This window comes from Oxyura jamaicensis, chromosome 24 (genome assembly GCF_011077185.1).
Source record: "Oxyura jamaicensis isolate SHBP4307 breed ruddy duck chromosome 24, BPBGC_Ojam_1.0, whole genome shotgun sequence".
Classification (NCBI taxonomy): domain Eukaryota; kingdom Metazoa; phylum Chordata; class Aves; order Anseriformes; family Anatidae; genus Oxyura; species Oxyura jamaicensis.
Genome location: NC_048916.1, coordinates 2,585,319 through 2,608,520, shown reverse-complemented (window position 1 = coordinate 2,608,520; position 23,202 = coordinate 2,585,319). Strand labels below are relative to the sequence as shown.

The following is a 23,202-nucleotide window of genomic DNA, read 5'->3' as shown; positions in this document are numbered from 1 at the left end:
ATCCTCATCAACCCCCCTGTGAAGTAGGTGACAATTATTATCTCTGCCTCGCAGATGTTAAATTGATTTGCAAAGAGGTCAAGTGACTTGGGGAAGGCTGGGGACAGGCTGGGCACACGGCTGCTCGGGTGGGGAGCGTGTCTGAGGGTTAAACCCCACAAAATCCCATCTTTCACCCCAAGGGAGGTGGCCAGACCCAGCTCTCATCCCTCATCCCCCTCCCGTGCTCCTCGCCCCCTGGGAGCTGCCCCAGTCGATGTTCATTGTGAACCCATTAAACCAACACAGCGTGCGCACCGGGGGCTGCCCCTGCGATTTGCTCTCTCCTCCCTGGACTGAACATGGTGCAAAGCCAGCAGGGGAGGCTTTGAAGGATGGACAAATTAGCAATAAAAGTGCACAGGAAGGAATGAATCAGACAAAGGCCCCAGGAGCTCAGGTGAAGGATGAGGGATGAGGGTGATTTCAGGTTGCCAGATCGCCACACGTTTTTTTTTGTGATGAACTCTAAGGAATTACCAAAACTTGCTTTTGCTTCTGGAAAGGACAGCTTCTCTGGCAAGGAAAGGTGTGTTCGCACCAGGAAAACCCACGCCAGAAGCAGCTCCTGCCCACAGACAACATCTGCATGTCTTTACCATCACCAAGTTACCAAACGGGGGCATATCCTTCATCCCTGTGGGACATCTTGAGCCCTTGAGATGTGCCTTTTACCAAACCCACACGCAGCACCTACCACACCACGCTTCCCGGCAGCTCAGTTGGGGGCTGCACCCCCTCGGGCAGTTTCCAGCCTCCCAGCACTGATGCTGCCCACGCAGGGTCACATTCTGCTCGACCACAAGCTGCCTGTGCAAGGACCAAGCAAGCACAAGCTGCTGGCAGCCGCTGGTGTGCAGCCGGCCGGTACTGGGGTGAGTTGGTAGTGGGGAAGGCAGCACGGAAAGCTGTGTGAGCGAAGCCACCTGGAGAAAGGAGCATTGCCCAGGAGCAGTTGCTACCCCGGGCTCACAGTGATCAGAAATGCAGATGGAACACTTGGTAAAAAAAACGGAGGGCTGTAAAGCTCCTCTGCCCCTTCTCACCTGCAGCACTGGTGGCTTTAGGGGCACCGAGGACAGGCTCAGCCCCACAGGAGGGGCACCCAGCTCTGGCAGCGGTGCCAAGGCTCCTGAGCAGAGGGTGCTCAGGAAGGGTCTGAGATGCTCAGCCATAAGCCCCGCGTTCACATCCACCCCGTTTTCCCTACAGGCCACCTTGAGGCCTTTGGACAAGAGCAACAACAACCGCAGGGCCTGATCCTTCCCCCTGGCCTACACTTCCACGTGAAACCTGCCCCTCGGCTCCGTCCCCATCCGCCTCGGTGCGAGGCGCAGGCGGCGGCGGCCTCAAAAAAACTTATTCCCATTCTCCCGCGAGCGAACAGGGGCTTACGGCATCAAAGGAAAATTAATCGGGCAGAGTTCAGGGCTTGAAACAAAGCCGGCTCGGGGAGGTGCTGCGAGCCTCCCCCCTGGCTGCTTTATCTCTCCGTGCACACCTTGGCAGCGGTGCCACAGCTCGGGGCGAGGTGCCACCCGCACGCCGCCTGCGCCCCGCCGCCGGCTCCCACCCCGGGGCGGCCCCGTGCCACCTGCGCCCGCTGCCCCCCGACTCCAGCAAGCAGGTAATTAACTCCCAAACAAAGGCAGGGATTTGCAGATTAAGCCAAGCCCGGGAAAGAGTGGGAAAACTCATTTACACCAAACAAAAGGGGAGGGGTGATTAGTTGCTCCAGTGACAACAGAAAAAGCCAGATAGGGCCAGGGAAACTGATAAAGCAAAGGAAAGTGCTAATATCCCCCAGTTGCCTCCCTTTTCATTTTTTTTCCCCTTTTTCTTTCTAAGCACTAAAATTCCACCATTTTCTATCATGCAAATTTGTGTGTCTAAGTGAGATTAAACTCCGGCAGGCACCGTGCCTCCTTCCCCAAGTCCATTTCCAGCGCCGAGATAAGGCCACCTCTCCTTAATGCATCTTACAAGGCGGTGGGAGTGTTGTGCAGGCGCACGTTGGAGACGGCTTATTATCAATACAAATAAGAGCTTTCCAGACACCGTCCTCCTCCTCCTCCTCCTCCTCCCTCCCCTCTCGCTTTTAAACCCCGAGCCCCGGAGAAAGGCTGCGCTCGAGAGGCTTAAAGAGCTGAAGTGGGAGAAGAGGATCAGGAGCACCCAGAGCGACTTCTGCGTTTGGTGAACCTGAGGGGGAAAGGAGGAGAAGAGGGGAAGGGGAAGCATCGCTCCTCAGAGGTCAGTAGGGCCAGTCTGAATCCTCTTCTTTAGGATTTTGGCCTCCCTCCGAGTGCAGAGCTCGTCTGCTGTGAGTGGGGCTTTTCTGGGTGTTGTTTCTTTTGGGTAAAAGCTTTCTCCACCCAGAAACGCGTCCGTCTCCCCAGAGTACACGAAAACACGGGCAGTGCCGCTTCCCTGTGCTCCGTCTGGTCCTGCGGCAGCCCCTCCAAGGAACAGACTGGCAATGAACAAACAAGAGGGGTGTGCAGGGGTCACCTCCCAGGCACTGCGGATGGCAAGGACGCTGCCTGAACAGCTCCTTTCAGGTCCCACAACAAACAGGCAGGAGGTGCTTGGGAGCTTTTCCCTCGACGAGGTCCCGGTGCAAACCTCCTTGCGCCTTTTGCAGCTACGTTGCTGGCTCGCATCAACTTCGCATCCCCAGCACCGAGCCTGGCCCCATTTGAAGCAGTCCCCGAAATAGCAGGTCTGAACTTTGATGCATTCAGCGCCACGGGGCTGTTGTCTGGTTCCCGGGCTCATTTGTCCCACATTAGTGCGGCAGCGGGGAGGAGAGATGCGCCAGCCTGCTATTCCTGGATCGGCAGCGCTCACCTTTTGCCTTTCAGGGGATGGATTTCAAGACTGACAAGTGTTTCTGAAAGCCTGACCGACAAGGAAAGGTGGGAGAAAGAGGGCTTGCATCCTTTCAGAAAGAAGGTGGCTAAGGGGCAACACGATAACAACCTTCCCAAAAGCAAAAGGTTGTTACAAAGAGGACATTGATCAATTGTTCCCCATGTCCGCTGGGGATAGGATGAGAAAAACTCCACTTCATTTGCAACAAAGAAGGTTTAAGTTAGATATTAGCCATACGTTTCCTAATTATAAAGGTAGCAAAGCAGTAGAATAGAGCGTCTAGGGAGATGGAAGAACCCGCTTTGTTAAAGATTTTCAAGAATAGCTTTCACAAATGTTTGCCAGCGCTGTCTCTGCCTCGTTGCAGGGGGACAGGCTAAATTAGCTGTTGAGGTGCCTTCTACCCACTTATTTTGGGATCGCAGTCATCAATGGAGCCAAACTAGAAAGAAATGTGCAGCACGGACATCCTTCGTTCCCCAGAGGTCTTCAGCTGATTCTCCCCTGCTCCCGTTGGGGACCATTCCCAACCCTCATATCCTAAAGAAAGTTCCTTCTCTCACCCCTGTCCCTCTCCTGTTTTTTGCTCTTTCCCCCCAGAGCCCTTCCTCCAGCAGCCCTTGGCAGACACCAGGGATGCACCAGCTCCTCCCTGCATACGGACATTCCCTAAAGCTGGGGGCAGGACGGATGCACAGCACGGGCTGAGGAGCTCTCGGCTGGGCTGATAAGCACCCCTTACACCTGCCTGGGGGAGCCGCAGGCTGCTGATGTCCTGGGTGGATGGGGAAGAGCTCCTTGCCCCCCAGGCTGGTCCCTTTGGGGCTTGCAGCCTGCCCTGGGGCACGATTTAATTGCATCCTGCGAGGCTGGCGTGCTCACGCCTCCAGAGCTGTGCCCCCAGGGCCCTTCTGTGTGTAGCCAGAGGAAATCAGGAGCTGTTTGGAGCTCTGTTTTGCTTCTTTCTGCCCTGGACTGTGTTGTGGCAAGCCGCACTCCTCCCTCTTTCTGGCTGTCACCTGGACTCACCCAGCCAAACTTTAATTGGGGTCATTGCAGCAAGCCTCCCTTTATTGGGCACGATGCTCACTCCCACACCCCGTCCCAGCGCGTTGCTGCAGATCACGCTATTGCCACCTTCCACCCAAGAAAAGGCTGCGTGAGCCAAGCAATAACTCTTGAAATGAGGGGCTTTGCTCCTGAGAGCCAGCATTTCCATCGGCAGCAGCAAGGATATGCAGCAGGTTATGGGGCCGAGCCCGTCGCTGAATCCTCCGGTACTTAACTGTACCACAGCAGGGAATTAAGGTACGACCTTTTACTCCTGTATCCAAACATCTCTGCCTAATGCTGCAGCAAGACACAGGACGGATGAGCCTGGATGTCTGGTGATATGGGAAATTTAGGTCAGGAAACTGGAATCAGAAGGGAGGCAATATAAATTGCCCTGCATCGCCCCGGCGCCTGATAGCAACTTCAGAACTTGCGGGTGATCGACTTCGGCTTAAGGGACGCAGGCAGGTAATAAGAGATGGCAAGATAAACAGCAAGGACCGGGATGGCAACGCATCCGCCTGCTCTTCGTGGTTAATGGAGATGGAGAAAGTCCGGCTCTGTTTAGTTTGCTTGATTGCTCAAAGAGGAAAGAGAAAACGGAAGGGGAAGGAGGGGGGGAAAAAGGCTTGGTTTGGGTTTTTTCCCCCCCTTCTATTCATTAGGCTGTCAATAACGCTCAGGCCTGGCATATTGACGGCGGATTAGCTCAGCCCGGCTCTGTGTACAAGACCAATGCCTTTTTAACCCAGCTTGTTTCCAAATCAATACACCCATCAGCATTCGAAAATTAGCCCGAGATGAGATTCCAATAGTCAAGCTGGTGTGTCATGCTAAGAGGGCTTCTGGCCAAATCACAGAAGAAGGGGGAGGAAAAAAAGGGTCGCTAGCAAGGGATTAGAAATTCTCCTTTAATCCTCCTTTGGGCTTCTCTGTGTGAGCAGGATGGGTCCCATACATCCCACCACGTGGGGCCCAGCGTACATCCCCACCAAATCCCACGGCACGGACGCCAGGAGGTGTCTCATATGAACATCCATCTGCTCGGCCATCGTGCGTGGCCACGCTCGGATGTCCCCTCCTGAGAGCCCACCTGTGCTCGGCCGCGCGTGGCTGGTGGCGGCCACCGCGCGCGCTCCAGCACCCCGTGCCGTCCCTCCTCCTCCTCGCGGGAGAGCACAGTTTGAGCACACAAACACATATTGTTGCTAGGCATACACACACCCCCGCAAAGTACACAAATCTGCCAGTGCTCTCTTTTCCCCCAACACAAATTCTACTTCAAGCATTGCCTCCAGCATAGGAAAAAGAAATAAAAGAAAAATAAAAATACAACAACAACAAAAAACCAGCAACGTGGGTTTAGCAGTGATTATTTTGGGAGGCAGAGCTGCCTGTATCAGAGCCCCGTGACTGCTCCAGGAAAGTTGGCTAAATGTGACTGCAAACACTTGGGCATTGCCCAGCTTCAGTTGGACTCTCCAAGCATGAAGATCTCCTCCATGTTTGCACCGAGTTGTCTTCCACGCAGGAGGGTCAATGAGGGAGCAATGGCAGAAGACATCAGGGTCAAAGGGATGAGCAGAAGTAAAAGCACCATGCCCAAGCCCTCTTTGGTCAATGTAGGAGCAATGGCAGAAGCCACCAGGCTCCAAGGGAGGACCAGAAGTCAAAGCACTGCGCCCAACCCCTCTTCAGCACCCCTTCCTCTTACCTTGCACGATGAGGTGGACGCGTGATGTCTTGGGGTGATTGTCTGTCTGCACGGAGCAGGTGTAGGGGCCCTCATCGTACACGTCCACGTCGTGGATCTGGATGCTGTACTGGGTTTTGGTGTTGGCCAGAAGCACCACCCGAGGGTCCAAGCACCACTTGTCATTGCCGGCATAGAGGATGCTGCTGCGGTTCAGCCAGGCCACGCGGGTGACGCGGTTGTCCACGGAGCACCTGGGCAGAGGCAGAGGTGACCCGTTAGCGTGCTGCCATCCCCGCCTTCCCCAGCTCCCGCTCCTCCTCTCCGCATTATTTTTAGTTTTGCTGCCAGCAGCAGTTTCGGAGACCGAGTGTGGCGGCTCTCCAAAGAGGACAATGTCAGCACTTCGCCTGCTGTGCTCAGGGCACCGATATCCGTCTAAACCCGTGGCTCAGGAGATTTGCCCAAGAGTTTCATGGTTATTGCAGATCAGAGCCATCCGCCACCACTCACCGAAGGACCTTTTGCCCCCCTGTTCCCATTTGCTGTTTTGCTAACACAGAGACAACCACAGCCAAGCCAAAAACGTCCATTCTCAGTCCCAGCCACACCTTTTGGGGGGACCCAGGGCGCTCCCTCCTGCCCAAAGCCATCACTGGGTCTCTCCACAGCCCATCGGATCCCTGCAGCCAGGCGAAGAGATGCAGAGCAGAGCAGGGCGAGCAGCTCACTCTGCTTCACAAAGGAGCGAGGGAAATTTATCTCAGGAGCAAGCCAGCTTTGACACACCTCTAAAGAGAAACCTTGAGCTTCCTGCCATTTGTCCCCCCTGTCACTGCTTCCTTCCCTTCCCATCATCCGCACCGCTGCATCTCCTCTGCTTAGTGCATCTCTCCCCAGCTAAACATCTCACCCATCCGGCGATGTTTCAGAGGCAGAAGTCTCCTAATTCTCGTTAACAACAGGCACCACCCAGGACAGCACGGTGCAAACCCAGAAGGAGCTTTGCTCCTGAATGGGAATCAGTTCTGTCCTCAGCAGCGGGGCTCCCCAAGAAGGACAACAGCAGCCCTGTAGCCCCCCACCCCCATTCCCCAAGTCCAGGTTTGCATCCCCCCCTCTAACGAACCACCTCAGCCTGCTCTCCAACCCCTGCCCTGGCAGCAGGGCCATACAGATCCCGGCCCAAACCCCACTTCTCTCAAGCAAGTTGGAGATCGCAGAGCTGTTACAACTTAGCCGAGCTTTGCTGAATGCCAGCGACGGCGGATAATGTACCCACATAAAACCACCCAGCCTAAGCTCCGTTGTTTATATTCTCCCCACTCTACTTCATTACTTGTGCAGTGGCTGGGATGCAAATTAACTGTGGAGGCACTCAAAGGGAGCAGCCTCAGCGAGGTCGCTCGGGGTAGCCTCGCCAAGGGCAAGGGGAGGCAGCGCCCCGTCTAAAGGGACTGACCCTGCTTTGTGGCGAATTTGGGTGAAGGGAACAAACCACAAGATGTGAACTCCCCTGGGTGCCAGCTATATTGGCCATGAGTCTTAGATAGCCTGGAGTTATCCTTGGTGGGGCAGGGTCCAGCCCCAAGGGGCTCCTTCTCCTTCTCGCGGTGCCGCCACCACCTCCCTGCCTACGCTTCTGCCTTCCTCCTCCTCCTCAAGGGCTAGCTTATCTCACGTGGACTTGGACAGATTGTTTACACGAACAGCCGCACAACCCCCGGCTCGCTTTTACATCCCGATTCTCCCCGGGAGGTGGGCGATGCCATTATTCCCAGCCTATAGCCGTGGGAGGGAGATGCAGAGGAACGAGCGATCCTAAGTGCTCGCTCGGCTCTGCCAGCAAAGAACGCGCCTCAGGGGGACGAGCTGCCTCCTCTCCCCTTGCCTCTTTTCAGATATCTCTCTTCGGCCCCTCTGATCGCAGAAGGAGCCTGGAAAACCACCTCGAGACCCAGCATGGGGACGGTGGGTGCCCATCGAGGTGACTGCCCCAAGGCGAGCGGGGCAGCCTGGCCCGGGAGTCCCCTGAGGACTTGCTAGGCAAAGACCCACGCCGTTGGCCCATCCTCCCTCTCTGGTGTGAAAACATCTGATAAATTAAACAATTTCATTGCCGTTCCATAATGATATTACGATAATAATAAATTAAATGCGAGCAGATTTTTTATTATCTTCATAAAAAAAGCAATAGATTCAGCCTGGGCTGAACACCAAGAACTCAGTTCTTGCTCGCTCTCGGCGGCTTTACAGCTTGAGTGAAACCTTGGACTTAAGTTGCTCGAGTTGAATAAAACTTTGAGATTTCACCCCAAAGGACGGTTTTATTACAGCGTGCTCTGGACCTCAACAGCACCGGCAGCTCAGACCTGTGGGGGCTGAATAAAACGCTGGTGGATATTTGGTCCTTGGCTCTGGCTTGCCCCATCACAATGCAATGAAATGGGCTCCTGCAAGCACCGTGAGCAGCATTTCAGCCCAAAAAGGGGGTGCCCACCCTCTCTGCTAAAGCCACATTGCACAGAAATGCCGGGTGATGAGAATCCAGACGTGGCTTGAATTGCTCACACTGGGCCCTCCCGTGGAAATTATCGCTGAGGACCTGTAAGCAGGCAGAACTAAAAATATATATAATTTCTCTCTCCTCCTCCACACTACTTTTTTTGTGAAATGCATCAGCTTGGAGATCCCTGGATAATAATGGAGCCAGACAGTGTGTAATCCAAGCATTCCCTCTATCATATGGGCATTTAAGTGCTTTTGAAAAGCAACGGGGCTCAGGTAACGCATGAGGCAACAGTGAAATAAGTGCTTTCGCCCTTCACAGCACTTGGTCGCAATCTCTTCTTATCACCTAGACACGCTTCTCTGTCCCTGGGATCGGCAAGCTTAAACTTGTTATTTTATTTTCTTTCCTCCCTCTTAAAGCTCCTGAGCCAATATATGCAATAACCAGCAGAAACGGCTCTGGGAAGAGGCACGGTGACCTTCGGCGTGCTATTTTCGGGACGGCAGCCTGCTGCCACGGGGAGGGCTTCGTTCCCCTCCCCGGTGCAGGTAACGGCAGGACAAGCCCCCAGCAGGAGCTGGCGAGCCCGCTCCTCCTCCCACAGCCATCAGCCGGGGTCCCCGTGGCTCGTCCCCTCCTCGCAGCACCCCGATGCTTTTCCAGCCCCTCCATCTGCTCCTTTTCCCTCCCCAGCAGCCCCCTCGCTGGAAAGCCTTTGGCAGGGGCGGGCGGCCGAGCGGAAAGCCCCCGGTGGGGCTGGAAGCCAGGCTGCAGGCACAGGTGGGCAGCGGAGGCACCGCCGAGCCTGGAGGCTTCTCCTCTTCCTCCCCGCTCCGGGCAGGACCAGAGCCCGGAGATGCTCCCCCACTGCTCCGGAGCATCCCTGCCTCCCTCCCACCCCTTGATGTGCCAGGGAACAAGGCGGGAGAGAGGTCCCCGGGGTGCTGGAAAACAGCACTCGCCTCCGAAAAAGAAGATGTAAAAATAATTAAGCACAGATGAGGCAATTTTCTCTCTTAAGATCCTTAATCCCGGCTATGTTCCTGCTCAGAAAGCAAGGCCTTCTCCTCTGAGAAGATGAAGAGCTGCTGTCTCTCAGCGCGAAGTGATGATCCTTCTCCCTCTCTCTCTGCTTCTCCTCCGGGAGATGGAGACGCTGCTAACACGCCGCTGTCACAGCGCCCTGGGGGCAGGCAGCCAGGCTTTGCAGCGTCCTGGCTCCTCGCTGCCCCTGGCCCTCTGCTCCCCCGGGCACCCCAAAGTGACCACAAGAAGCAGATTTGGGGCTTTTTAAGGTAACTGTGTGCACCAACAGGACAGAGCTGCGAGCATCCTCCCTGCCCGTCCACTTGTGCCCCAAAGGGGACACAGGACCCATCTGGTACCGCCCTTCCCCAACCCGTTAGCATCTCCCAAAGCTTCTTGCCTTTGCGAGCTGCCCTCTGCAAGCAAGCTGGCCCATGAGGACTCCAAACCAGCCAGCCCTCACGTACAAAAATAAATAAGCACCGGGGCACCCGAGCTGTGAGCGCTGCCCGGGTCTCAGACTGCCCCCGGCACCTCCCCGCGGTTTCGGCACAGACCCAGGTTGCACGAGCCAGCAGCGACGTGCCCTCTTCGGGTTCTGTCTTTGCTTTCTCGAGTTTGCACACAGAAAATGTCAGGAGAGGAGGTGGCCCGGCAGCGGGGGGAAGGAGGTTTTTAATTACTGACGTGCAGTAATTGGTGCACAACACTTTCTGTTGCCTCTTGTGCAGATCGCTGGTGTTTCAGAGGGCTGGGCTGGAGAGCACAGATTGTCTCAACCCAGCAGGACACACAAGAAATGAATAATGTTAATTAGAACTGAAAAGAGCTCAGCAAAATTAGCAACCTGCCTGCTGCTTTCTGTGCAATTACCAGGGTACAAGCTCCATCCTGGGATGCAGGGACAGGGCTGGGCTTTCAGTGCCCACCCTGGAGAAATCCCCTTCCCACACCCAGGCCACTTGATGGAGTCTCACACGTGTTGCACCACGGCATCAAGCCATCATCAAGCATCCCTAGAGGGCTTTCTATTTATTTATTTATTTATTCATTCATTTATTTTCCAGGCTAATTCAGCAAGTTCTAGGCACCTCTGGATTTTGAAGCAATCCCTTCCCATCTCTCAGCGTTTTGTCTCCGCTACGGGTCAGCCCAATCTGGAAATCAGTTTAGAGGCACTAGCCTGGGATTTACTTTAAACCTGGCTGCAAAAGCATCCCGTGGAGACCCAGCAAGGAGACGAGCTGCTCTAGCCGTGCCGGGGGGGGGGGGGGGGGGACGGACTGCCCCCCAGCCCTGGGCAGCATTTTGTGTCCCAGGCAGCATCTCCTGTTTGTGCCTCATCCATCGCGCTATAAATGATCAACTAAACTAGACCGCCGCCGCAGGCAGGAGCTTCACGTCTTGGATTTATTTCTGTGATTATCACATTTTATTGTTATTTATTAGGATTAATTAAAGGCCAGGCTGTGAACAACTCAATCCCATTCAAACACAGTCCCACTGCTCCTGCAGGCTTCCCTATGATGTTTTTGCTTGGGTGGCAACCGAGGTTCGACATCAATTCCTGAGCAAATTAAAAGCCAGGGTCCAGGTGGGCACCCTGGGGACCCCAAACTCCTCGCTTACCCGAGGCACGGATGTGGTGAGAGCACGGGGAAGAAAACACGCACGCACCATGCTCAGTCCCTCTTGCCTATCTGCCATGGGAGGGCTGGCATTGATTTCTCTGGTCCTGCAAGGATGCAGGCTTGGTGGGAAGAAAACACAGCTAAACGGACTAATAATGGAGTGGCATTCAACACACACTAGAGGTAATTAGACATTTAGAGAAGTCAGCTAATGGGGAAAGAGTGCTTCTGGTACAGCACCCCAGCAGAGGGTTTGAGGCCTGCCTGCCCTGACCAGCCCTGCTCTCAGCCCAGCCTGCAGCTCTCCTCCTGGCTCCTCCCTGGCTAAAAAGCCAAAGCTGGAAGGAAACAGCACCTGGTGTGCTGCCACCTCGTGCCAAGGGGCCTGGGGACGTGCTCCTTGGGCCAGGTGCTGCCACGACCCCGCAGGCTGGGATGCACCACGGTTATTATGCTGCTCCGGAGAAGGTCTGGAAGCTTTTGCCTGATAAATATTAAACCAGCATCCTCAGCACCACCAACCAACCCGGTTCCCCTCTCCTTATTCTTTCTTGTAGTGGGTGAAGTCATGCACTAGCAACTTTAAGAGTCCGGCCCTTCTCCGGGAAGCTTTGGAGCACCTGCTCGCTTTGGGCGCGTGCACAGACCGCGCACCCGCTGCGCGCGCTCACCCGCTCGCTGCGGCACCGTGTGCTCAGGCACGCAGCCACACGGTGCTGCCCCGCACGCCGAGCACCAGCCGAACGGAGCAGGCGGCTGCACGCACACTGCCCTTCTTGTAGGTGCTGCGTGTGGCACGCTGCACACGCTGGGAGCAGGCGTGCTCCTCAACACGCGTGGGACCCGGCGCGCACCCCTCCAGGCGTTATTCTGCTGAGACTTGCTTACAGCCGGACCGGTTTCGGCTGCTCATGGTTTCAAAGGATGATGCGCACAGCTGCCTGCGTGTGAAAAGCGACGTGCAAGGCCAAGCCCAGCTGGGTGGTGTGAAGCCCTTTCCTTGGAACACCTTCAGACCCAAGACATGCCCCCCGCTGACCCCTCCACGCGCTGCAAGCGGCGCAGTAACACAGATGCCCAGCTCAGCCCCCCGAGCTTGGACGACTAAGCAGGACATGTGCAAACCCACGCTGCTCGCAGGATCCATGCGGGAACATGTGCAGCGGAGGCTGGAGCACGGCACAGACCGGCCCGTAGGCTTGCTCCTGCCTGCTGAAAGCCCCAGCTGCTCCCCAGGCTGCTCCAGGCTCCCCGCTGCTGCGGGCTGCGTGCCTGCGGGGGGCACGCAGCGAGAGGATGTTGGGAGCATCCGTCCTCACCTGCACCCCAGCAGCACCACAGGCATCCTCACCCAGGGCTGTACGATCAGCTGGAGGGTGTCTCGTGCACTCACCGTGGTGTGAACCACCAAAAAGGCACATCCACAGCACAGGAGCACGGGGCAGCCCCTTCCCTGCAGGGGGGAGCCCACCCCACGGGACACGACCCAGTGATTAACCCAGAAGAAGGCTCCGGCAAAAAAAACGGGGGTCCCTGCGGGGGCTGGTGCCTACCTCCAGCCCCCCCGCGGCAGCCAGAGCATCTCCAAAGCCTGCGGGGTGAGCAGGTGCCCTCAGATCAGCTTCCACCCCGGTGCCTCTTCAAAATCACGCTGAGCTGGTCAAAAGCAGCGCTCAGAAGTGGAAAATAAAACCCTTTGTGCTTCCCCTTCTCTTCCTCGCCCAGGCGGGAGTTTCAGCTCGGTGAGGGCAGAGGGAGCCGGGGCTCGGGGGCGGGAGGTCCTGCCTTCCCCACCGGCTCGCTCTGCAACCTGCAGCAGAGCCTTGCAACTCCCTGCCCTTCAGTTCTGCCCTCTGCAAGGCTTTTAACGTATCTGGCACCTCCTTGCCAGGGAGGGTGAGTTAATGCATGTTTGTAAAGTACCTGATCTCCTCAATTGAAAGTTTATACATGCAAATGATTCGCGCTAATTACATTAATAATAATATACCGGGCTTCAAGATCCGCCTTGGTTCATTGCCCGGGATTCACGGAGCTGCAAACAACTCCCAGTATGCTGCCTCAGACGAGTTTGTTGGCAAATGCCAAAGAAGCAGGAGGAAACCAGAGAGGGGAGGGAGCGAGGAAGGCAGAACTGCAAAAAGAGCCGGAGCCCCCACTTTGCAGCGCGCTGACGGAGCACAAAGCGGGGTGCGGGGGAGCCCCGAGTCCCGCGGCACCCCCAGGTCCTGGGGGACCGCACGGCCGGCACGGCACGGCCTGGTGCAGAGCGGGCAGGTCGCGATGCAGCAGGCAGGGACGGCTTGTCTGGAAAAGTCTTCCTGTCTCTGCAATGCAGCAGTGCACCAGCACCTTTCCAAGTCCCCTGCTCGGCTCATCCAGCCTTTCTATTTATCCTCCTATTGTCTCTGCTAACAACAGGGCTCTGCACATCTACAGCATCCTCCCTCTCGGAGCGGGTGACAAAGCAGCGATGGGGGCACAGCCTGGCCGAGGCTGGGGACACAGGACACGTGTCCCCAGCCCCGGCTCCTGTCCCCGGGGCTGCCCTCGCACGGGGCTCGCTCCGGACCCCGCTCCTGGCCCATCTGCTTGGGCGCCCTCCCAAAGGGCTGGCGCTGCCGGGGGGGTGACGGCAGCACCACGCCGCATGTCGGCAGCTGTGCAGGGACACGGCCGGCGTACTAATGAAGCGCTAACCCCGACGGGGAGCTCCAGGCCTTATGGGAGCCGTGGGCACTTGGTTCCTGCAGATTTTAATTTATTTTTTTCCCATTCCTCTTCTTGGGGGCTCCTGGATGCCAGTGGGCAAACGCCCCCGGGTGAGAGCCGCCCCTTCCCCAGAGGCCTTGCCGCGATACCCATACAGATGTACTCCCTGCTACGGGGACAGCACCACCCCGGGTCCAGCTGCCTGCGTGCCACGTCTGCAAGCTGCTGCCCTGAGAGCCTTCAAAGGGAGCCGAGGGAAATGACACAAGAAGAAAACAGCTCCCGCATGATCTCATTGCCTCCTCGCAAGCATCACAGAGCTGTAAGATCAGGTCTCCTCGCACGAGGAGGTGCGGAGAGGCCTCCTCTCTCTGCCTCCAAAAGCCTGCTGAGACCTCCCCCTGCTGTGAACCCTTCTCTGGAGAAATGTTCAACCCAAGCCCTGGCTGGAGCCGTTCAGTGCCCACCTTTCCCCTCCAACAACCCGCTCAGGAGAGCACTGGGATGGACAACGGGGCCACCGCAACCAAGACATCTTTGCACAGCTCCGTCCCTTGGTGCTCGCACCTTCTGCATCGTCCTGCAGGCTCCGGAGCAAGGATGAAGGATGCCCACAGCACGCAGAGCCAAAGCTGTGGACAAGGGGGGTCGGCACAGCAGAAAGGGGCCCTCAGACCCCAAGAAGAGCCGGGAAGAGCACCCCAACGCCCCATCCCTCCCCGCTGACAGCTCTGCGGTGCTTCGGACCCGCCGGCGGCTCGCTTTTCCCTCCTGCAGCCCAGCGGGGAAGTTCCTCCACGCTGCACTCCCAGCAGTTAGCGCTGCTCCCCAGCGCTGAACTCGCTCAATTATGAGCTGTGCCCCCTGAATAAATCCTGCTTCTGCTTTGCGCAATTGACACTAATGGCCCAGGAATAAAGTGAAGCCATCTACCCCAATGGTCTGCAAAGGAGCGCATTTAACTAAGCACACAGGCAAGGGACTGCTGAGCTTAACTGCACTGAAAACGTATTCGAAAGGAAGCGATGCACTTAACTTATTACAAGTGGAAAATTATCGCTAAAGTGGCTTTTCCACATAAGTTGAGGCACAAAACAGGAACGGCGAGGGGTAAGCGCTCTCTGCGGAGCGACGCGCAGGAGCCGGCCTCAGAAGGATGCTGAGGGTCAGGGGGCCGTGGGCTGGGAGGAGCAGGGGCGAGAGGGAGCCAGGAGGGCTGCAAACAGAGGGGCGATGGGGACAGCACGGGGAAACCCAGCCAGAGAGGAGCACGAGATCTGGGATCGGGTTTTTGAGGCATTGGCAGAGCCCAGGGCTCTGTAACACGGGGCTGTGATGGGGAGAGGAGGGGACCCTGCATGTTCCCCCTGTCCTGGCTGTGTCTGACCGGGTGGGTCCACCTGTAGCAAATAAATGCTGCTGCTCACTTTTTAGATATCTGTAGTTTTAGAGTAACTGCTGTCCCAAGCAGGTCGCTATGCCACAGATTACTACACGGGTTATAGGGTTGCTACCCCGTGCTTCCACCCGTCATTTCATCGCCAGACCCAAGCTCACGTTGCCCTTCTGGCAGAAGGCAGAGATGGACAGGAGGAGGACACGAGCAAACCCATGAGGTTAAGAGATTTTCCAGGAAGCAGAAGACACCGTAGGGGGGTTTAAGGCACCCAAAACCTTTGGGGATGAATCCCCCAGCCTTGCAGCACTGCTCCGGGCCTGGCAGGAACCAACACGGCTCCTTAGGGATGCTCACAAGCCACCACGTGGCCACGTCTTCCCCCTTCACATCACCAGAAGCTCGTTAGCACGACGACCAACGAGCCCCACCTGCTATCCTCATGCCACCACGTGATGGGGACATGTCCCCGAGAGGAGGTGCCCGGGGGACGTGGGCACCGGGAGGGCTGTGGAGAGACGAAGGATGGGAATTTGGGGATAGGAGGGATGCCAAGGAAGGGAACACGTCGTGGTGGAAAGCCAGGGGGCCTTCCCAGCCATGCTGCCCTGCCCATTCGTAAATTAGCACCAGCGGGGGCTAAAACAAGAGAGGGAGGGAGGGAACGGACCCTCCCCAGAACAGAGCCCCCCTTCCTCCCCTCTCCCCTTGAGGACATCATCCTTAAAATATATTTCATTTCACAGCTGCATTATGGTACCACAAAATCCTGCGAATCCAATTTAAGAACAGATTACCTCCTCACTTACTTCATTTGAAGCAATTACATGTTAATTTTCATTGAGACCAGCCTAATGCATACCAATCTGATGCTGCAATCTCATTTGAATACTTGAGGGAACGCTAGTTGGGCTCTGGGCTCTGGAGGCTCGTTTTTAAAGGGCCACTTCACATTTCCTCTCCCTTTTCCCCCTGGTTATTTACGTCTTTGCTGCACTCGTGGCACTCCCTCCCTCCCTTCCCCGCACTCCCAGTGGCTGCTGCCACTCGTCAGACCCATTACAGAGGCCAGTGAAGTTTTGCAGCAAATCTGGGAGCTGCTGCCTGGGCAGGATGGGGACCAGAGCCGGGACCAGGGCTTGGGCTCATCCAGAGGACCGGAGATGTCGCTTTCCCCTATAAAATAAGCGCAGGGCTCTGTTCACCACATCAGCAGGTGCTCCATTGATCATTTTTCCACAAGGGTGGGCTTGGCACCATGTCCTTCCCAGAGGCTGGGCAAGTTTGAGTCGCACGGCAGGGACGCACGGGAGATGCTGCACCCATCGCCAGCCCTCCCCTGGGCCCCTGGGAAGTGCCACGGGGCTGAGACTGGAGATAGCCATCAAATTTCTGCATAAAATAAAAAACCTTCCAGCGCCAACGTGGCTGATAAACACGCGCTGCTCCTGCACGTGTCTCTGCAAGGCAGCTCCTCCTCCTCCGAGTGCCGGATAAGGATGGCCTCAGCCGCTTCTCGCTGATGGTTATCATCCATTCCCTCACGCTCACTTAAAGCTTCCCATCTAGCCAGGCCCACGGTATCGATTGGTGTCTCGGACACCAAGCTTTGAGTAATTAATAATGCCACGAGAGTGTGGATTCAGCTCCTGGTTGAGACGTGAAGGCACGCCGCGTCTGTCTCGCTGTACACATTTCGGTGATAAGCATTCATGTTGGAGGCTGCACCTTAATTAGATTTTTAAGATTGCAAAAGGCCCTGAGACACTGGTGCAGACACCACATAAACCCAGACTGCATTGTACTGTAATTAATCCAAGGTGGTGCAGAGGCAGATGGAGCGGGAGCAAGGCGCTGAGCGCGGCGAGGCAACCAGCCCGGGACCCCCGCGCGTCCCCGAGCTCCAGCCCGTGCCACGACCCGAGCTGCTCCATCAGCTTTGGCACGGAAACCAAGGCAGCTCCACCCCGTGGCACCCAGCAAAAGAAAGACTTAGGCCCTAAAAGAAAGCTTTAGGACAGCAGATATTTGGATGAGTGTCTTGGAAGTACGAGCGAGCCCACCAGGAAGCCTGCACGGCACCCTGCACACCTCGCCCCTTGCACAACCAGCCCAAGACGATGACAAGCACCGCTCGCCTCGTGCTGGGCCAGCCAAGAGGTTCCCCGCATTTGGGAGCTCCCTTTGTTTCCATCACCGAACCACAACTGCCTCTGCTCTGAGCATGGGCACACCGAGCCCCGTGGCAGCTCACTCCACGGGTCCCAGGGGTGAGATCTCCGTCACCCCCTGGGTAAGGGGTGGCAGCATCAACCACGTCCAGGCACCGACCCACGGGGTGAAACAGCCTTTTGGGGAGCCAGGTGGGGTGCAGAAGGGGAGCCAGCTCTCAGCCAAGGTGCCCAAGGGGGCAGACTGGCTGAAACGAGTGGCTGGACCCCAAGAGGGCACAGGGAAAAGCAGGATTCAGGGGAGGCGAGGCGGTTTTGTGGGTAACAGCACACCGAGCGCATGGCCGGGACCCCGCAGGGCTCCCCAGGTGCCGTTGGGCTGCAGGAGCGGAGCCGCCCGGTGCCTTGTGCCGTGGGGAAGACGACGGGGGTGGCCGGGGCTCGGAGGTCCCACCGAGGACACCGCTGCTCCGGCAGCTCCACGGCATCAGGAGGACGAAGGCAGGGGGATCTCCCCAGCACACACCCAGGCCGGGTGGCCAGAGTTGGGGCACGGAGGGGCTGCCACCGCGGGGCTCTGCCGCCCCTTCCTCCCCCCCAAGGGACTCACCACGGCTTTTTCCTGCCCCGTCTCCCATCGCGCTTCCCAAAAGCTCCACTGCAGCAGGGAAGGAGACGTCTCCATGCCAGCAAGCACGGACGCAGAAGCCAAGGTGACACAAGGACACAGCGGGTGCTGGCGAGCAGAGGTGGCCCCCAGGGCCCCCAGCACTGCCACCGCTTCCACCGCGCCACCCTGCTGCCACCAGCCACCCACCCCAGCCCCCTGCTCCCCCCGAGGCGGCTCCGCGTGTTTGCTTGGCGGGGGAGAAGCCCACACACTTCAGCTAAAACAACAGGATTTTGGTGGCTTGGGGACACGCTTTCAAAGAGCCAGGAGAGACTTTGGCTGCCCGTTTCCCACTGAACCAACTCAGTCCCTGTACGAGCCTTTGAAAATGTGTCCTTTATAGTTTCCCATTTTGATGTCACATCTGTAAGAATATATGGTGGTGTTTTTTTTTCTTCTTCTTCTCTTTAAGAGAAGTCACGCTTTGAACTCTAATTTTTATTTATTTTATTTTTCTAGAAAAGGGCTTTCTGACTCCCCATAGAGTGTAGAAGGAGAAAAAAAAAAAAAAGGTGGGGGGAAAAGCCTTCAAAAAGTTCCCAGATTTAATTTTTTATCAGAGGAACAGAAAGAGAAATTTGTTGATGATCAAACAGATTCAAGTACCTTAAAAGCAAGAGACCGTCAGTAAATGGAAACTAGTTAAGGAATTAGATGAAAGACACGGAGACACTTGAGGAACAGAAAAGATGCTGTAACCAAGCGGAAAGCCAAAGCCATCAGTACCAAACCAGTGGAGCAGCGAAATCAGCAGATGAAGTATTTGCTCTGAACCAGCAGGAGATGATGGGATAGCCGGTGGCTTGCAAAGGTGCTGATCCCAGCACTCAGCACCTCCGAAGGAGCTGAAACAAGTGCAGGCAGTCAATAAAGGGCTGCAGCGCTTGGAGAAATGGCACCCCAGGGGCTTTGTGTTTTCCTTCTCCTCCTCGGCACCTTCCAGTTTGACTGTGCTCGGTTTATACATCTGAAGGGGGAGTAGTTTTTGTTTCTTTTTATTGCCTTTTGGTTTGGTTTGCACCCACTGGCAGCACTTTGCAATTCTGCAAAGTGAGCAGAGCCCTTGTCCATCCGCGCACTAGGACATGGGGCAGAGAGATTTGGGATGGCGATGGGCAAGAATGAGAGGAAGAGGAGGAGGAGGACGGCTCCCAGCAGTGCTGAGATGGCGCAGAGTGGAGTCAGAGGTACAAAGGACTTGAGAGATGGAGCCCAACCCATCCTCAACCCCAACCCACCTCCCCAAGCACCTTCTCGCCAAAGCCTTTAAGAGGCCAGATCCTATTGCTTCCTGAACTGTGACCCGCCTGGCTTATCTCTGAGATCTTTTAAATAGGAAAACAGAGCCGCCGTTTGTTTTCATGCAGAGTCAGTGGCGAGCAAAGCCCAAGGGTTGCATTAGATTAGCAGCCGGCTCCTCCGAAGGCCCGGCAACTTTGATCATTTAATATGTATGTGCCGTGTCAGAGCGAGCAGGTCTCCAAACCCCAGTAAATGTTTTATGAGGGCAGCTCCGGTTTTCGTGCCTGAGCCTTGCTCCTTCGGACTCCGGGGATCTTGTTGCGATCACGCAGCCGCCGCTCGTCGTCTGCCGCTCGTCCCAAGAAGGGGCGAAGCTGCCGGCTCCGCTCCGGCACGCAGCGCGCCTCAATCACACGTAGCTTCCCCTCCCCATCGCCAATTCAGCAGGAATGTAACCCCGCGTGGAGCTGGGCTGCCAGCTCCCAGAGAGCTGCACTTCAGATTAAGGAACGGTGCCTGAAGAAAGAACGGGGCCAGATATCATCTCGGCACACAAGGACGCCTATTCAAAGGACACCGGGCCGGTATCAGGAATCCGAGCGCGCACAGCTACTTCCCCGCTTACATCTGCGCCTCAAGAAGCCTTACAAGAGCTGTTCTGGGGGAGAAATTACATCGCACGTGTCCTATTAAAGCTGCTCCCATTTTTTTTTTTAAGTATTCTAAAAAATATTTACAGCCAAAATAGACAAAAAAGCCTAGCGCCAGGAAAATAGGGGATTTTTATAGATCGTGTTTCTGCAAGAAATTACCAAGACAACAAGTCAGTAAGTTCCCAGAAAGGATTTGACATTTTCCTGAATAAAAATAGCACCTGGAGCAGCATTGCTTAGGATAACACCTTATGGGCAAGTGCTACCAAAGCAACTGGAGAACGAAAACCATCCTACGGCACGGCAAAACTCGCCCGTGGGATTCCACCAGAGACGTCCCATTGTCTACCCTTTCCTATAGGTTTCGCACTAATTTCCAAAGAAATCTACTGGTCTTGTCCCTGCTAAGTCTGACTGGATTTTTTTTTTCCATAAAGGAAATTACAAAGGCTCGCCACTGCCTTGCTTCAAGGCGTCCACGCACCACCAGCTCCGAGCAGAACGGCAATAACCGGCGTGGGGCCGCACGGTGCGGTTCTGTGCGCTGCGGTGTATTCTGTGTTGGGCAGGGGCAGAGGCAGCAGGACAGACTTTTTTTCCCCCAGTTGTGGATCAAGTCCCAGGTCTTGTGGCACAACACGCTCTCCCGATAAAAGATACCCCGTTAATGATCCCAACCACAGCTGCCCGTAGCCTTTCGGGCTCCTGCAGATGAATATGGGATGGAGAGGGGGGACGGAGAGGGCAGACGCCTGACCCCGCTAAAAGATGAATCTCCTGGGGCTGTCCCAGCCCCGTTCTGCTGCTCCTTCAGCGAGACCAAGCTGCCAACGGAGAGCTTGGCCCTGTTTAGCCAGATGGCCTGAACCTCCCAAGCACTGGAGTCCTGCCGTTTGCCAGGAGAACACCCAGCAGTCTCATCACATCCAACCCCCTCCTCCTTCCACCAGCCCTGCAAATCCCCTCCTTCCTCCCCAGCCCAGAAGGCAGAGGAACAGAGGGGAAGCAGAGACCGGCAGGGAGAGGTGGGGATTTCATCGATCGAGAGGTTTGCTTGCTTCCCTTGCACCCCCGCCCCCCCTTTCTGTTTTTTAAACTGGAATATAAATGTGTTTATTTATAATTCGGAATTCAAACTAATTATTAGCTGGAGGCTTTCAAGTAAAAATGTAGGTCATGCAATATTATGTGGGATAATAGCAATTGTTTCAGCTTCAGGAAGCGCATAAGTAATGGGGACTCGCTTGCTGTCCAGCCTGGCCGGGCAGCAGATGACAGAACTGGGAACCCTCTGTTTCTGTCCCCTGCTAGATGCAGCAGGCTGCAGAATCCCAGAACAGGCCTGAAATAACCCCAAAGGATGAGCTGCACTTCCACTGACTTGACCTTTACAATATATAGAAAATAATAATTCCAAGCAGCAACAATCCAAACAGGCACGAACTGTGGGGACGTCAGAGAGAGGAGCCTGCGATGCACATTTCAAGCTGCTCCTTAAAGCAGAGGTGGAAGCCTCGTGAGACTTCCCTCCTGCTGCCTCCCAGCCATCAGAACCGACCCAGCTCATCGCACACACAACCGCTCTCTGTGCCCGTTTCATTTTCAAGAGGAGCCCTTTTAATCTCGGGATGCAAAGACCTGAGAATTATCACCAGCTTTGCACCGGTGCCAGTGCTGGTGGGCAGCAGATACCGAAGCCAAAGCCAGGGAAAATGAAATGTGGAGTTTACACATATAAGAAAATGCTTTGCAGCACAAAACCTTTGTGCCTGCACCCATTGAAAAGGAGCAGCATCGGCAGGTAGCTCCTCAGCCCAGCCCAAGTGCCTGAGACAGCACGCATAGCAAATGTAACCTACTTGCAGCCAGCTGCGATCAGGGCTAAACAGAGAGGTTGCCAATTAAAAACACTGAAGGATTTCAAAGAACAAAGAAATCTGTGGACATTGTTTGATTGTGCACATTCTGCAAAGCAAAAAAAATATGTTTAAAAAAAAAAAAAAAAGAAGACTAAAAATAGGCAGGGTGCTGCGAGCCAGATTCCCAGCCCAGCAAAGGCACCGGCATCGGGGAGTTACACGGCTTTACCCAGGCAGCCGTCATTGTTGCTAAGTTCTGATCTCTATTTAAACTTGCAAAAGGTTTTCTTTCCCTGCGAAAATACAAGAATCTCTCCCCATCTTGGAGCTCATCTCTCCTAAAGCAGCTCACATGATGATCATCAAAAATAAGCCCTCCAAGCCTAAGCTCACTAACATTCATTTCTCTCCTGTTAATGCTGGACTTCTTACTGTTAATCCTTAAATATATCCCTAAATAAGAATGACAGTACCTGAAGCGCCTAACAGCCCCGTATCATTAACAGAGGCAGCCTCTGCATTCCTAATTTACTCTGCCATGAGAGCTGACACTAATCCCACATCCTGAGTCCCGAATATCTCCAGCGTAAATGCCATCACCTTGCTTACCTTGACGGTACAGAGCACCCGCAACTTTCCCTGCCCCGCCAACTTCCCTAAGGGTTTTTTTTCCCCCAATTTCAGCAGAAGCTGACCCCTGGAAGACCCGACCTCAGAGTCTGGGGTGCTTTTTTGCAGCAGGGACACCAGCCTAGGGTGTTCCTGGTGCTAGGATGGTGCTGGAGAAATCTCCCCGTACCAGACATCTCGCGCACAGCTCAGCCCAAATCTCCGACCAACCCAATTGCGCAGCAGATCGGTGGGGAAACGGCACAGGAGAGGCCACCAGGAGAGAAAAAAAGAAAAAAACACACTGACTCACCTCGGGCACCACGTCAGAAATTGCCAGTTTTTGCAATCTGCAATTTGCAGATAACTGCTTCCAGACCTAAGAGTCCAGCTTTCAAAGGGCTCCAGACCGGCGCAGAGCAAACAGTGAGAAATGGGCATCCAACCCGATCGGCCTATCTCCGCCTAACTGCAAGTAAATGGATGTGATCCAAAATACCAGGAACCTGGGTAAGTATGTGCACTTAGGACACAGGAAAAGAGCGCTTGACATTTTGCAGGCACTCCAGAAAGAAAGGCGAGTGAGGATTTACAAAGAAGACCTCGTCCATCATGCCTCGGCGGATGTTAGTATTTATCTCCAAAAAGGCAATCTGAAAACAAAACAAGGCTGCGAGGGCACGCAGCAGCCCTCTGCCAGCCAGGCACCAAACCCAGCGACTAAACGCAGCCTTTAACACGAGGGGCACAGGGGAGGGAAGGGTTTCAGCCTTGCTCCCGCAGGCAGCTCGCGGCGCAGCTTTAACTCCAGGCCAATTCTGGGGGCCCGCAGGAGAGCTGCCCGCGCTGGGCTGGAGGTTAGCACGCTGCAGCTGCAAGCCAGCCACGAGCCAGAGAGAAGAAATACCCTGGAGCAGCGAGAAGCAGCAGCAAGTGCCAACAATAAGCCGTGCACAGGCCCGAAACTTTATTACGAGCCCCCCTGGACCCAGCCAGCATGCCAGGGGCCAGCTCCAAGCTGGTGACGGGCGGGTGCCAAGGCACATCATCGTGACAAACCAT

At 55.5% G+C, this 23,202-nt stretch overlaps 1 protein-coding gene across 7 annotated transcripts in view; it reads right to left on the bottom strand.

Moving 5' to 3' along the window:
- The window catches only part of LOC118178120 (protein CEPU-1), a 331,509-nt gene that overhangs the window by 45,006 nt on the left and 263,301 nt on the right, over positions 1-23,202 (bottom strand). For all 7 annotated transcript variants that reach the window (XM_035346379.1, XM_035346378.1, XM_035346382.1 and 4 more), the window contains one exon: positions 5,681-5,913. In XM_035346379.1, the coding sequence (XP_035202270.1) occupies positions 5,681-5,913 (233 nt within the window). The remainder of the gene's footprint in view (positions 1-5,680; positions 5,914-23,202) is intronic.